The sequence below is a fragment of the Petaurus breviceps genome, unplaced genomic scaffold (assembly GCF_028583685.1).
Source record: "Petaurus breviceps papuanus isolate PSGF00001 unplaced genomic scaffold, PetGlider_PUasm1.0 91041, whole genome shotgun sequence".
Taxonomy (NCBI): Eukaryota; Metazoa; Chordata; class Mammalia; order Diprotodontia; family Petauridae; genus Petaurus; species Petaurus breviceps.
The window spans coordinates 13911134-13924047 of NW_027187400.1; the positions used below are offsets into that span (position 1 = coordinate 13911134).

Below are 12914 nucleotides of genomic sequence, written 5' to 3' on the forward strand. Positions count from 1 at the left end.
GGGAGCAGCTGGTCTACCAGTTATGGCACACAAACAATATCTTGGTGAGGAGAATGTTTATGACCACCACTCTGAGTCTGAGCTGGGAGAGGAAAATCGTGCTCCTGGTTTGGGAATCTGTTCTCAGTAACTCTTTCAGCTAAAAATAAGTTTTCCCTTTTACATTTCTTATAGTACACTGTCTCTGTTATGTTTTATCTTTTATCATAATTATGTACATATTCTATTCCCCCAGCACCACCATATCTGGTGTAGTCAATCCTTCCTTCATCCATATACACAAACACACACACATACACAGATTATCAGAGTGCCCCAAATGCCCCCAAGAAGGTATTTCTTTGTACATGTACTGTCAGTATATGGGTACTGTCCATATGATTCCTCAATTGTTTTCCTGGAATTCCCATGGAAGAATCTAGTTCTGATCTTGCCTCACTTACTCGTTCCTAACTTCTATTTTGATGCCAAGATGGCACTGCCAGGAGCAAGTGGACATGTGCCATATTTTGCCTAGGCATGTCGACTTTGCCTGCAATAAGTGTAGGCTAAAGAATTTGAAGCAGGTGCAATGGAAAGAGGGATAAATAGCTAACTCAAAGATTCATGTTACCAGGATATAAAATCATCATTCCATCTAGCCCAGCTGTTCCATCACACAGATTACATTAATTTCATTATTATTTTTATTTGTATGTAATATTTTATTTATATTAGATGTAGACACCTTGTTTGAATTAGTCAAAAGTATAAACTGAGTGTCCTTAATCTGAGTAAGTCCTTACTCAATTTGAAAGCATCAAAAGACACTGGGGACATCATAGGAAAGAATCTTGTGACTGGCTGAGAATACCAATTCACTACTCTTACAACATACAGCAAGCTAGTTCAGAAGCAGTCAAGTGGAGGAAAATTCTGAACTTGGGAGTTAAGGATTTCAGGACCCTGAGAATCACCCTGATGGGGAAAGATGATGAAGGGGTATGTGTCACCTTCTTTCTCCTCCCCCTCTCCACTGACCAAAGAGATCAGGCTAGTAGGAAACAATGCCTCTAGCTGGGAGTGGAGAGACATCCTATGGGCAAATAGAAGGTCACCTGGAAAAAGGCAACGTACAGTCATGACTTTGTGAACTTCTGAAAATCAGAAGATCTGTAGATCCCTTTGGTATCAATAGCAGTATCCATTCAAGTCAGTAGCAACATCACTGGAGAAGCAATAGTTAACGGCAACATCAGCAATGGCAGAAATATAATGAAGACAAACTAGACCCACTGAGGAAAGGCAGCTTCAGGACCTCACAACCCAGTAGAGAGTTACACCTAAGGAGAATTTCACAAGGCCTCTACAAAAGGAAAAAAAAGAACTCCCAGTAAACAGGAGTTATGAACCCTTCACCATATGCATTCTTTATATATGTTTCTTACAATCATTTTAAGTTTGAGCCCTTCTTCCTAGGGATCTTGCTTGCGAAAAAGGAAAATGTGCCACTATCCTGAGGTAAAAGTGGGGATGGGGGGAGAGTGAGGGAGAGGAGTGTTTTTGTAACAATTGTTCTTGTTATACCTGCTTATTAGATACCCTTCTAAAAGCTTACTAAATCTGACTGATAATCAACGAGAAGCACGCTAGTGGGGGCTCATGAGTAACAATAGCAGAAATTCCAAGTCTCAGAGTTGCTCCTAAAATCCTAAGGAGAGTAGTCAACTACTCTGTGAGTACTCTCACTACCAATGTGATGGGAATTGGGGGGTGGTACAACACAGATGGGGAAACAGAAGCTCTGAAAGGTAACACAATTTGTCTAAGGTCACAGCATTAGTTCTTTTCCGTTAGAACTAGAACCTAAGTTTTATGTCTCCTAGTCAAATATTCATCCCTCTACCCCACAATGCATATGAGAGTCTGAGGTCCAGGGTATTCCCCAGATAAGTAAATTTATTCAGAAGGAGAGATCAGCTGGAATATATAAGCAGCCAACGGACCACTCAAGTTTGGATTTTCTTCCCCCAGGGAAAGTGGGCACCCAAGAGAAAAAGTGGGAGAAGTTATGATTTAGGACAGATGACAACCTGAGACTCCTGAGACACAAAGAATTTCTGATAGTCTATGGAATTGTATTTCTCTGTGTTTATTATTCTTGTTCATTCTTAGCACAATTACTTGATTTTAAGGTGGGGGAGTTTATATTTTGTCTGTTCCAGCATTTACCATGCATAATAAAAAAGTATTTTGTCCAAACTTAAGTTTAATATTTAGGAACATTAGCATACTACTTCCTGCTTCAGTTAGAAAGTGGACAAGATGACTTCTGAGGGCCCCTCCAGTTCTGACATTCTCTTATTCTATCAACTCACCAGTATCCTTTTGCTTCCCAGCTGACCCATCTCACAAAAAACTGATCACGTGTTACTTCTATGTCCTATGTCTTACTCCTGGAGTCTTTACCTCTCACTCTTGCCTAAGTGATGTCATGCCCAAAACAGCTGCTACTCAGCCCCTAACACTAAGAAATGGAAAAATAAGGAGGGTGGAAAACTAGGTTTAAAATCCACCTCTTGTTGCTTACTTACCTCTGTGACCTTAGGCAAGTCAGCTTCCTTCCTAGGCCTCAGTTTCTTCACCTGTAAATTAAGGTGATTAGACTAAATGACCTCTGACATCCCTTCTAGCTGCAGTTTTGCAATACTGTCTTCCTGATGTAAGGGATTACAATAAGGACCTCAGGCAACCCCTCTCCCAGGGGTTCTGGCTAAGTAGGGGAAGATAGAATTCTAGGGTTCAACAAAGTCAGGCAATAGATATAAAATGCTATATCCCTATCTACTTTTCCAACCTCAGGGTTAGTGCTTCCATCCAGGGATGGTTATTGGCAGGTAATAACCAAGGGTGTGTGCTGAAGGCTAAGGTTATTACCCAGTTATTAGCTGAGGTGGTTAAGAAAAGGAAAATATTTTTTAAAAAATCTACTAACCTCCTAGATTGCCTTCCCAAAAAGGGGTTAAGACTCTCCATCCACCAGACATCTGGGTGGGAAATAGTTTGAAGACAGACTGAATGACCTCTGTGAGGACTCTTCCTGGCTGAGGGATTTGCCAATTCAATGGAATGATTTTGACAAGGCCTAGAAATAAAAAGAGGCAGGGAACCCTGCCATAGCTACCACTTCCCTCAACCATTTCCATCTCTCACATCCCAATAATGTTCTTCCCTGCCCATCCTCCCTCTCTGTCCTTGGCATTATCATCTTAGCTTCTCCTGAGTCCCTATTTTCCAGGTGCTACTCCTCATCATGATGGAGTCTTAGGAAAAGTTTGTCATAGAACATAGAGCTGGAAAGCAAGTTGAAGATTATCTAGCCCAATTTTTACAAGTCAGAAAATGATCATGTGATCATGGATTTAAAAGAACCTTAAAAGGTCATCTAATCCAACCCTCTCTCATTTTACAGAAGAGGAAAGTAGAGCCCAGAAAAATTGCCCAGCATCACACAGATAGTAAATTGCAGAGTCAAGATTTCAACCCAGGGGGCAGCTAGGTGGCACAGTGAGTAGAGCGCCGGCCCCAGAGTCAGGAGGAACCAAGTTCAGTTCCGGCCTCAGACCCTTAACACACACACACACACACACACACAAAACTAGCCATGTAACCTTGGGCAAGTTACTTAACCCCAATTGCTCTCCAAAAGGAAAAAAAAAAAGATTTCAACCCAGGTACCCCTGGCCTATCTTACAATCTGTCGAGTGACGACAGCAGCTCATTGGGGCATAGAGTGCCCTGTCTCCTCTCCCAGCTGACTCTTATCCAAGCCAAGCTAGTAACTTGGCCCTTGGTGTGATGCACTGCACTGACAGTAAGTTTCTCTGCTTTTTACTTTGTCAGCTCGCTCTTCTCCTCCAAAATCCAACTCCAAACATCTGAGAAGTCTCCCTTGATTTGCCATAGCTAGCTCTGGCCCCTCTATTCCCCTGTACCCCTGGAATGCTCATAGGCCTTCATATTTGATGACAAATTTTAATATGCCCTAAAAGTAGAGATAAACCCACTGCCCCATCCACCCAACATTGTGATTCCACCATCTTAGCTCTGGCCTGAGGACTCAGTGAAGCTTTAACTACACAGCAGGACAGGATGGGAAACCTCCAATGGAAGGCGAGCAAATTGTTAAGAAGCTATTTCCTGTATGATTCACAGTTTGGGCCATTGCTATCCCTTGTTTGTAGCCGGGTACAGGGTGAGGTGCCCTCATTAAAATAAAAAAGCAAATGGTGAGCAATCGCTAGAGACCAGCTCCAGGCTCTGACTCAGAATCCCTGGCTGTGTGATCTCTGGAAAGTGGCTCAGTCGCTCTCTGCCCCTGTTCTCCTTAACTATAAAATGGAGTGACTGAGATAAAAGGGGATCCAAGGCCAGGAGGCATTATTAGTAAGATGTGGGAGGGCTCCAGACTATGTGTCAATGCTTTGCTGAGGATATGGTATTGAATTCAAATCATTAACCCTAAATAGCTTCCATATGGCCTGTATGTACTACCGAGCTGAGCAAAATAGTCTTCAGCAGCTCCTTCCAAGGCCCAAATCTAATTAGAGATGACAAGAGTCCACTAGGTTGAATAGAATTTAGGGAATTCATCTGCTCTGACAAGTCTGATCCAATTGCCTGTCCTTGAAAATGCCTTTATGCACAGACCTAGTTGGCCTCAACCTTTCCCACAGGTTGTCTATTCCCCCTGTCCTCCTGAATCCCAAAAAGGTCAAAGTAGGAGAATGTAGATGGTGAAAAGCAAGCCATCCCAACACTAATCATCTCTCCGGGCTCTACATGGAAGAGACACTATGGAAGTTCAATGGGCTTGTTTGTACTTCGATTCCAGATTGCTGCGTGGAAGCTTCATCCTAGTGGATTCCAGTATGTTTGTACTTTGATTCCAGATTCCCTGTAAATTAGAGTGAGTTGAATGGAATAGGGCCTTGGTCTGGAAGTCAGGTGAGGTAGAAAGAGGCCCAAGCAGAGCAAGAGTGGATGGGACCCTCAGCCTGACTACAATCACTACTACTGGTCATCCTCACAATGCAAAGAGCAGCAAAACAGATACTACCGCTTCTGGCCCTGGCAAATTTTCTAACAAACACAAGGGGATGGATAGCATTTCTCAGGAGGCTAAACCATATGGGCATTTGGAGATCATCCCCTGTGTAACACCTTGGGGCCTTTGGATTGCATTATTGTTAGACTAAAGAACGTGTTCAGAAGATAACAACAAAGAAACCCATCAGGCTAAGCTCAGAGCCTTCAGCCTCACATCTGTTAGGGAAGTTGGAATTCTAGTGAGACCAACATTGGGCTGATCCAGTTGATCAGGTGAACCTAGGCCAAGTCACACAACCTTTTCATACAATTCCCAATCAGTACGTTGGAGAGCTTATGATTAATCAATGGAAATAGAGTAGAGAGAATTTCCAGTACCCTGGAGAAGGGGTAACGTGGTACAATATGAAAATGTTCTGTAAAAAGGAGAAAAGTTGCAGATGGAAAACAAAGAGCCACAGGGCCCCTGGCCACGCCCCCGACTCCCCTCTGATAACAGGCCTGACTCCCGGGTGTGAGAACTGGAAGGATCATTGCATCACTCAGGATCTGGGGATTAATGACAGGGAGTGGACTGGACCTGGGTACTTAACTAATAAGAGAGGAGCCTGAGACAGCAGAGGAAAGGCTCCAGATTTGAGACTACGACTTTCCTTCTTCTCCTGTTTGGTTCCCCTTCCCCTCATCTTCACTCTTGACACTGGGATGAAGCCTCCACCCATCTTGCTCTTCCTTTGCCTCCTAGGTAAGTAATTCTCTCTTCCACAAATCCCTTGGGATGGTGGTTTTCGATTCCCGTGTAAAACCAAGCAGTTCCCTCAACCAAAGGGAAGTCCGGCCATGTGGGTTCAGCCACTGCCCCAGGGAGTGAGTGGGAAGGAGCTAGCTTAGTGTTCCATAGAAAGTCTTATACTGTCAGGAGACCTGGATTCTAATGTTAGATCCCCAATTAGCTGGCTGGGTAATTTTTAGCAACACATGCTACTTCCTCAGGGCCACTTCTCATCTATAAAATGAGAGATTTGGACTAGATGATGTTCTAGTTCTGACAGTCTGAGTCTATGGTCCCTCTTCAAGGCTAAACATTCTTTGCCTAAGATCACTAACTTATGCTCTCTAACTAAATGATCTCTAAGGGTCCCTCCAATTCTAACTTCTTTTGAATCTATGATCCAGGATGTAAAAAAGAGAGGTGAGGGGAACCTCCACACACATTACCCCATCAGCGAAAGCTGAAAGGCCTCCCAAAACATCTTTCCTTCCTGAAGTCTGAGGCAACCCCTCATAGGCTTGGACTAAATCACAGAGGGTAGGAAGTAGCCCAAGACCAGGATCCTGCACCAGTGGATCTGCTCTCCTCTGCCATTGGTGAAAGTCAGATTAATCTGGGAAGGCAAAGTAGTCTCCTTTCCTATGGGTGGGTCCTAACACGGAATGCTACACCTACTTCTAACATCACTTTTTCCTTCATGGACCTCCACCTTCTCCCCACCATCTGCCCTAAAAAAAAAATCACACTAATCATTAGCACCCATTGCATTTGGGGAAGTACACAAAAAGCAGTTTGAGGAAAAGATGGAAGGTGGTAGGGTAAACAGTAGAAAAGGTTTGGGGAAATGATGGATTTGGGGATGGTATTAGATGAGGTGCTTCCAGGGACATGTTGGGGTGGCAACTGATACTGAATGGCTTTTCAGGGAAGATTTGGGGAAAACAATTAAGGAAATGATCATGAAAAAACTGGGATATTTGGGAGATGGGCGTGGTATCTAGGGCGAGATGGTCAGGGATGATATTTGGAAAAAAATGGTTGGGGTCATATTTGGAGAGATTAGTGAAATGTGGGAGTGATTGGAATGTTATTAAGGAGATATCTGGACTATGCCCAACAAAATTCAAATGCATGGCCCTGCTTATAAGAATAAGTAGGGCCAGGCTGAGGGCTGGGGCTTCTCAAGCAGGGCAGCTGGCTAGGGACCTGTGGCAGGTTCAGCTGTCCTCAGTTTTCCATCCCTAGCGGTGCCCCGGGCCAGTGGGAACCTACTACAGTTTGGGTTCATGATTGAGAGGCTGACGGGGAAGTCGGCACTGGACTACAATGACTACGGCTGTTACTGTGGCATCGGTGGCTCCAAATGGCCTGTGGATGAGACAGATTGGTAAGGACACAGGCATGAGGAGGTCTGGGAAGAAGAAACTAGATTCCCCCCTTCTTACCAGAATCCCTTCAACTCCTATAATCAGCCACTGTCTTCCCTAAAGGACCCTTCAGGAACTGGGAGTTTCTCTAAGGCAGAGGCCCCTGAGAAGATCCCTAGACCCAGACTCCTCTCCCCCTAGTCCCTACATACTTCCCCTAGGTTGGTGCTCTCCCCACCAGGTGCTGCCATGCCCATGACTGCTGCTATGGAAGGATGAATAAGCTAGGCTGTGATCCCAAAATGGAAAAGTACAACTTCACTATCACAGAGAACAGCATCGTCTGCGGTAGGTAGAAGATGGGGAGAAAGGTAGGGTCACATGGGGATGCCATGAGATAAAAGTAGCAGATGAAAGCCTTCTACAACAGCAGGCAGATGCCTCTTATAATTGCTTCGGAAGGGCGTTAGGTCTTCTCTCCCTTCTGTTGCCCCCACCCTTTCCCTTCCCCTTTCAGGGGGCAGAACTTCCTGCCAAAGGCTGACTTGTGAGTGTGACAAGAATGCCACGCTGTGCTTCAGAGACAACCTCAGCACCTACAACCCCAAGTATGCTCACTACCCCAACAAGCTGTGCACGGGCCCCACTCCACCATGCTGATACCCTGGGGCAGCCTCCAGCGGAGAGCAAGCCACCTCCGCCTTCCCAACCTCCCCTGTCTTCCCACGAAATCCTCCATCTAGCCTTCTGGACATTCAAGGAACCCATAACCAGAATTTCCTCTCAAATACTTAATAAATATCTATTTGGCTATCTCTGGAGTCTTCCTTTCCCTGTATTAGCTTCCCTTTGAGGAAGCTTTTGGACCATGGCTTTATTAACAAATGTCAGTTGTTCTGGCCTATGTCTTCCTTTTGGTAACACTCCCAAGTTTCTTTAAGGTACTAGTCAAATCATCATCATCCCAAACTAATCAGTTCCTTTTACCCCAGACTACCAGAATGTTTAATAATAATAGTAGCGAACATTTAAATCATGCTTACAATATGCCAGGGATTGTGCTGAGTACTTTACAATTATTACCTCTAACAAATCTAGGGGGCTGGTGCTATTTTTATCCCCATTTTATAGATGAAGGAACTGCAGCAAATAACTAGTGAACGTCTGAGGCCATATCTGAATTCTGATCTTCCTTTCTCCAGGCCTGGTGTTGCATCCACTATACCCCCTGGTTGCCTCTAATTCCGTGTGAATCAGAAAAGACGGAGCATTGAAAGTCAGAGATGGAAGGGACTTCGTTAAAATTAATAACAATGATAATAACTAACATTTACATAATGCTTTAGGTTTGCAAAACATTTGTATTATATCACTGATCCTCACAATTCTGAGTAGGTGTGACTTGCTTCATTTTATAGATGAGGAAATGGAAGCTGAGAGGCTTAGTGACTTGCCCAGGGTTGCACAGCTAATAAGTGACTTAGGGTGAATTCTAACCCAACTTTTCCATAATCTAAATTCAGAGCTCAATTTTAGAAATAAGTTATTGTGTATATAGCATTTTTGAGGATTATAAAATGCTTTATAAATATTATCTCATTTTACTCTCACAATGACCCTGTAAGGTACTTTTATTCTCACTCTACAGATAAGGAAACTGAGGCAGACAGAGGTTACGTTACTTGCTCAGGGCCACAAAGCTAGTATCTACAGTTGAACTTGGAGAGTCCTGACTCCCAAGTTCAGCACTAAACAAGATGCCCTCAAATGACAGGCTGGAAGTGGTCTTAGAACAGAGAATGTAAGAGATGGGAGGAATCTTATAGAGAGGTAGAGACTGGTAGTCTAGAGCATGGAAGAACTGGCTAGTTAAATAAGAAGAGGGAGTGTGGGAAAGTCCCTCTGCCCAAAGATGTGTTTCCCACTCCATGCAATCTAAAATCTCTGCCCCTACAGAATCATAGAGCTAAATGGGCCTGAGCAATTATCAAAACCAGCCTCATTTTACAGAGCCAATTCAACAGATATCTCAGGATCTATTCCTCACAACGCAGATAAGAGTGACGTGGGCTAACAAGCATTGATGCTCCAGGAGAATAGACAGTATTCTCAAGTTTATGTCAGAAGGTCCTGGGTTCAAGTGGAAGCCGTGCTGGAGCTAGCTCAGGCCAGCTCACAAGAGCTTACTGTGAAATATTCAGTGTGAGCACTTAAACCTCAGAAACCCCCAAAAGATACAAACCAGGGCTCGGTTTAGTGTTTTGTTGCTTATCTAGATGTGACAGAGGAAAATGTTAAAATGCAAATTAAACTTGTGTATAGTGAGTTTCAAAGAGTCAGTTGTTCAGTATTTGCCAGGATTCCTCTGGCTCAAGTCCAAATTCTAACATTTCCCTGCTGTGTCACTCGAGGTGAATCTTTCAACCTCTTTAAGCCCCAGCTCCTTTTCCTATAAAACAGGGATTAGCAGACATACACCCTTTATTTTAAAGGGCTTAGAGGGGACAGGAGCTCCTCATGCCTTACATCCAATACATCAAGGATCTGTATTTCGCCAATAGGAGCATTCCTCTACTGACATATAGCACAGCCCCAATATGCCTTAGGAGATGGTCTTCAAGAGTTACTATGGCCCAAAAATTCACTGCTCTATAGCCAACACCATGTGAAGCCTCACCCAAAACTTAGGCTGATCCTTGAGCGTCAGACACATCACCAGGTCCATACTTAGCATATGGTTGTTGTTTTAATTTTTTTTATTTCTGGCCATCAGTGAACAGAGTATCAGTGCCAAGTAAATCATGGACACCACAAAGAGCAAACTCTTGGGCAAGAAGCTGAAGATAAAAAAAGAAATATGTCCAATCCTTGCCTTGACCCCTCCCCCTCCCCTGGATCATACATTCTAGTAAGCAGGGTGAGAGGTATGCAAATAAGTTTAGCCCAAGTTCAAACACAGTCAATACAGAGGGATCCAAGTGAGAAACCACGAGACTGCAGGAGGACTCTCTTCTGTCTTTCTCAAGGAGGTTACATGGAGGAAATGCCACCTCAACTGAGCCCCACTCTCCAAACTTCTCCTTTTCTGGCTTGGCCAAGTCTCCAGTGCCTTCATCCCTGTACCTTGCCTCAGTCCCTGGCTGCCTCCATGTGGAGCTCTGCCCACCTGGCCACCATGCTTCACTCCCCTCCAGGCAGCCCCTTCATTCTCCCTACCCCGTGCACCTATCTCCTGTCCCAAGGGCAGGGTTGTCTTTGGCCTTGCCTCTGCATCCCCATCACTCAGCACAGAGCCTGATACACAGAAAGCCCACAGTAAAAGCCTACGGCCTGCTGACCTGCCTTAAAGGAAAGAAAGATGTCAACAGTCCAGATGGAAGAAGGGGGGCGGGGGAAGAGGGAAAAGGAGAACTGGGCAATACTAAGTACTCGTTTGGTTACAGCATGGAATGGATAATAGCTAATTTATATTTAGTATTTTAAGCTTTGCAAGAACTTGACATGTTATTACATCAGAACTTCACGATAACCTGGTGAATCTATGATATTATCATCTTCTAGATGAAGAAAGAGAGGCTCAGAGAGGTGGTCTCCAACCAATACAAGTCAGAAGGGGATTCAGACATGGTTCTTACTGACTTCAAGTCCAGTACTCTTTCTACACCACACTACATAAAGGGAAGGATTAAATACGGCCACAAAGAGAGGATGGAGCCATACTGCTAAGCCAAGCTAAGAAATAGAGTAACAGATAAAGAAACTGAGGCCCAAGATGTGAAGTACTTGTCCAAAGGCACAAAGTTCATGGTAAGATACCACATCTGGAGCTGGAATGGACCCTTGAGAGAACACACAGAGCAGTCCCCTCACCTTATAACTGAAGAAAGGAAGGCTCCAAAGGGGCAGTGACTTTTCTAGGGTCACAGGTAGTTAAGTGGCATGGGAAGGATTCAAACCCAAAGCTTCTAACTCCAAATACAATCCTCTTCTCACTGAACTATGTTGCCTCCAACAATTCTACATCTCCTGGTACCTAGTCCAAAGTCTCCTCCACTATCTAATGCTAGATTCAATCCCAGATGGATGTAATAAATAGACACCCTTTCCTCTCTCTTCATTAAAATGATGAGAAGAATGTGTGGGATGTGTGTTTCTTCTCAGGGCTAACCAAGGACTGAAGTCATCACTCTTGTGGATCAAGACCAGGTGCTCCCATTACCATCTGAGTTTTCTCTTGCTGCACTGACTTGGCTGTCCCTGGGCAGTGAATTCAGGACCAGCACCATGTGCTCCTTGTTTCCTGATATGAATGGCAAGACAAAGGTTCTAGTTCTAAACTGTGTCTGGACTGGCCTACGTATATTTTCACACACACACACATACACACACACACTCCATCTACCTAGAAAGTCGGACAGTTCTGACAAAAGAAGTTTGAAGGGAATTAGATTTGCAAAGATACCTGCAGGCTATTGACTGCGCACCCTATCCTACCCTCATTCACCCTATCATAGACTGGGCTAAAACAAAAGCCAGAGAACGTGCTCCCAGGCTGAATTCTAGCTGACTTTTCTTTGGGGGAAAGGAGGACAACAACAAAAATTGTCATGCTCGCTTAGTCAGAATACGCGTTTGGGGCCTCAAAGTAAAACTGTGATCACTGGGGCCCCATCCCCCAAAGAAAGTGCTGGGGACCCGGGAGACCCCTAAAACGGCGCCCACCGTCCCTTGTCTCTTCGAGGGTCCTACTCGGCAGGTCCATCAGTAGGCTGAGTTCTACCAACGCAACCTGAAGACTTCCCAGAGACAAACCAGGCATCACTTCCACTCCCATCCCCTCTTGTTTTGAGGCTTTGCCAGAACTGTCAGGGCGGTGCACAGATGGCAGGAGGCGACTCCTTCCTTTACTCAACTATCCAAATCACAAGATATATAAGACTTGAACTTAGAGTCACAAGGCCTGGGTTCCAGTTCTGACCACACCTTAGTAGCTACATGACTGTGGACAAGTCCCTTTACTTCCCTAAACTGGTTCCTTGTTAGTCACATGGGAATTCCAGAACCAGAATTCCAGGATTTTCAAGTCATAAAGGACCTCCAAGGCTAACCAGTTCAGGTTAAACTCAATACAAGGTACCTGGTGAGTCATAAGACTCTGCTTGAAGACCTCAAAGGAAGGGGAGCCCATCCCCTTCTGAGGCAGCCTATTCCACTTGTGGATAGGTTTAAAAGCTAACAAGTTCTTCCTTATATCAAGATTAATTTTACCTCTGGGTAGCTTCCCCGTAGGGCTCATGGTTCTGCCCTCCAGCACTCAGTAGCATGAGGCTCATTCCTCCTCCACAGAACAGCCTTTCAAAAGCAAGCCTGATCCTCCGAAAATTCCTCTTTTCTAGGCTAAACATTCCCAACTGATCCTTATGTGGGCCTAATTCTAGGCTTTTCACCACCCTGGCTGCCCTCCTTAACACTCTACAGTTTATCAATCAATACTCTTCCTAAAATGTGGTGTCCAAAACTGAATGCAGTATTCCAGATGTCGTCCACCAGGGCAGAGACTCCACAATTTATTTGCTTTGTGCTCCTGGCTACATGTGAAAGTTCTCTTTTAATGCAGGGCAAGATCACATGAGCTTTCAAGATGTCCCCTCCCACTGTTCTAGTACAAGTACAGTAACAGAAGACGG

At 44.5% G+C, this 12914-nt stretch overlaps 1 protein-coding gene across 1 annotated transcript; it reads left to right on the top strand.

The window, feature by feature from the left end:
- Positions 1-5793: 5793 nt before the first annotated feature.
- On the top strand, positions 5794-8134 carry LOC138154213 (group IIE secretory phospholipase A2-like). Its single transcript, XM_069078774.1, has 4 exons — positions 5794-5833; positions 7106-7247; positions 7469-7575; positions 7745-8134. The coding sequence occupies exons 1-4, from the start codon at positions 5794-5796 to the stop codon at positions 7885-7887; spliced, it is 432 nt and encodes a 143-aa protein (XP_068934875.1). The 3' UTR covers positions 7888-8134.
- The last annotated feature ends 4780 nt before the right edge of the window (positions 8135-12914 follow it).